Source organism: Eimeria tenella, genomic scaffold, assembly GCF_000499545.2.
Source record: "Eimeria tenella Houghton genomic scaffold, Eth_scaff1189, whole genome shotgun sequence".
In the NCBI taxonomy this organism is placed as follows: Eukaryota; Apicomplexa; class Conoidasida; order Eucoccidiorida; family Eimeriidae; genus Eimeria; species Eimeria tenella.
Window position 1 is genome coordinate 1 of NW_013543660.1, and position 2789 is coordinate 2789.

A 2789-nucleotide genomic window follows, 5' to 3' on the forward strand; every position below is an offset into this window, starting at 1 on the left:
AGCAGCAGCAGCAGCAGCAGCAGCAGGAAGCAACGAAATTGTTCCCAGAGATGTTCCTCTAGACCGGGGCCTTTCAAATACCGACTGGGCCAACGTGAGCCACAAATTGGGGTGTACGTACACCTCAAATCAGGGTTTACGTACACCCCAAATTGGGGTGTACGTACACCTCAGCGCTGCGCTGCACTTCTGTTTTTGCCTTTGTGGGGTTTTTGGGATTTTCTGAATCTCTTTTTTCCTTTCTTTTTCTTTCATTTTGTTTTAATTCTTCTTTTTTGATTCTTTTCTCTCAATTGATTTATTTTAATTATTATTCTTATTTAATAATTCATTTATTCTTCCAGCCGCGGCCTCGCCCTGAGCCAGTCTTTTAAAACCCGCCTTTCCTTGCTGCTTTTTATTTCTTCTTATTTCTCCTTATTTCTTTTTGTTTTCCTTTATTTCTTGTTATTTCTTTTATTTCTTTTTACTTTCTAATATCCTTTTGTCCCCATTTATGTCCATTTGTGTCCTTCATCTCCCTTTCCCCTTTTGCACCTTGTCTCGGCTTGACTTGTCTTGCTGCTGCTGCTGCTGCTGTTGCTGCTGCTGCTGCTGCTGCAGCTGCTGTGCACCGCCATAGTGTTGAACAGCACAGGAAGTCTCTCCACGGAGACGGAGGGGCCCCGGGGGACCTCTGGCGAAGTGCGGAAGGGCTTTGGGGCCTCTTGCTGCTGCTTCGGCTCGGGTGCAGCAGCAGCAACAGCAGCAGCAGCAGCAGCAGCAGCAGCGGAAGAAGCAGCAGCAGCAGCAGCAGACGAACAAACGCCCCACCACGTCGGAAGCCCCACAGAATGTGCTCTTCTAGAATTAGTCGCTCTTTTAGGGTTTGGAATTGAACCCCTCAGGAAGAAGCAGCTGCTGCTCTACGGAGATGTGAGTGCTCGGGTGTACGTACACCTCAGCGCCCCACACGGAAGTGTTGCCAATTGTTTTTTCTTTATTCATTTTTTCTTTTTTTTCTTTTGCTTTTTAGTTTTTCTTTCTTTTTATTTTAAATTGTTTTATTTTTCTTCATTTTGTTTTACTTTGTTTTATTTTGTCTTATTTTGCTTTATTTTTTCTCTTTGTCTCTTTTTATTGTCGCTGCTGCTGCTTTGCTGCTGCTTCTTTCTCCTAAAACCCCTTTGTTGCTGCTGCTTTGCTGCTGCTCCTGTCTCTTTTAGCCTGTTTTCCGGGAGCCCTTTACGAGCGACCGCAAGATAATGACGACAGTGGTGTCGCTGCAGCAGCAGCAGCAGCAGCAGCAGCAGCTGCTGCCGCTGCTGCTGCCGCAGCGGGGGCCCGAAGCAGCAGCGCCCAAGGGAAAGAAGAGGCGGGACAGCCGCAGCAGCAGACGCAGCAGCTGCAGCAGCACAGACAGCCGGCGCTGCAGCACGGCGAGCAACGGGAACCGGCTGGCAGCAGACCCCGCAGCAGCAGCAGCAGAAGCAGCAGCAGTAGCAGCAGCAGCAGCAGCAGCAGACACCAACCAGCCCACTGAAGTTGGGGCTTACCGGGTTTATGTAAAAGGAGCAGCAGAGTCTGTGCTGCGGCTCTGCAGCCACATAGTGGTGCCCCCCGGCCTTGCTGCTGCAGTGGCGCCCCTCAGCAGCAGCAGCAGCAGCAGCAGCAGCAGCGGGGAGAACCTGTGCCCCGACCTGTGCGTGGTGCCCCTCTCAGCAGCAGCAGCAGCAGCAGTGGAGCAGCAAGTCATTGGGGCCATGGCGGGCCAGGCCCTCCGCACAATTTGCGTGGCTTATAAAGATTTCTTTGGAGACAAAAAAGATTCTTCTTGGAAAGAAATCAGTCCAAACCCTCCCTTCAAACAAGTCGAGTCCGGCCTCACTTGCCTCGCCATTCTTGGAATCAGGTCCGCAGCGAGGGTTTAGGGTTTAGGGTTTAGGGTTTAGGGTTTAGGGTTTAGGGTTTGGGGTTTAGGGTTTGGGGTTTAGCGTCGGCGGCGGCGGAAAGCCAGCAAACGCCTGCGAACTACGGGGAGCCCTTTAAGCCCCTGCCTGGCTGCCCTGGCCTCGGGCTGCAACCCTAGGGTTTAGGGTTTAGGGTTTAGGGTTTAGGGTTTAGGGTTTGGGGTTTGCAGAGACCCCGTGAGGGAGGAAGTCCCTGCTGCAGTAAGGGCCTGCCAGGCCTCGGGCATTAAAGTGCGGATGGTTACGGGGGACAATTTGGAGACGGCGAAGCAAATTGGCATCAAGTGCAACATATACCACCCCGAAGAAGGTAGGGTTTAGGGTTTAGAGTTTAGGGTTTAGGGTTAGGGTTTGGGGTTTGGAGGTGGGCTGTGGGTGGCGCTGGGTCGGCGGGCGGAGTTTGATGGGCTGCGTCAGCTTCTGAGGGTTTAGCGCTAGAGGCCAAACAGGCACCAAACACTAGCCCCCTCGCCACAAACCCTAAACCCTAAACCCTTAACCCTAGCAGGGGTTTTGCGAGTTGCTGAAGTGTTTCTAGGGTTCCCCAGTTTTGCTGTGTGCCTTGATTGGAACCGCGGTGAGCGCTTCCGCGCGAAGACCCCCTTCGGGTTTGCCGAGGCTTTAGGGTTTAGGGTTTAGGGTTTAGGGTTTAGGGTTTAGAGTTTGCGCAGACGGGCTGGCGATGACGGGCGCGGAGTTCAGCCGCCTCGTGGGGGGAGTTGTCTGCAGCGTTTGCTGCACTAGGGTTTGCGATTGCCCCACAAGTGCAGCAGCAGAACGTCGGGAGGGAAAGAAGCAAAGAAAGGATGTTGTCAAGGACTTGGAGGCCTTCAAAACCAT

The 2789-nt window shown here is 52.6% G+C and overlaps 1 protein-coding gene across 1 annotated transcript; it reads left to right on the top strand.

Annotated features, from left to right (window-relative positions):
- Positions 1–1244: 1244 nt before the first annotated feature.
- On the top strand, positions 1245–2259 carry ETH_00022855 (uncharacterized protein; the record flags this gene model as incomplete). Its single annotated transcript, XM_013378935.1, has 2 exons — positions 1245–1891; positions 2120–2259. Coding segments are annotated over 2 exons (787 nt in total), but the record flags the coding sequence as incomplete, so codon positions are not given.
- Positions 2260–2789: the final 530 nt, after the last annotated feature.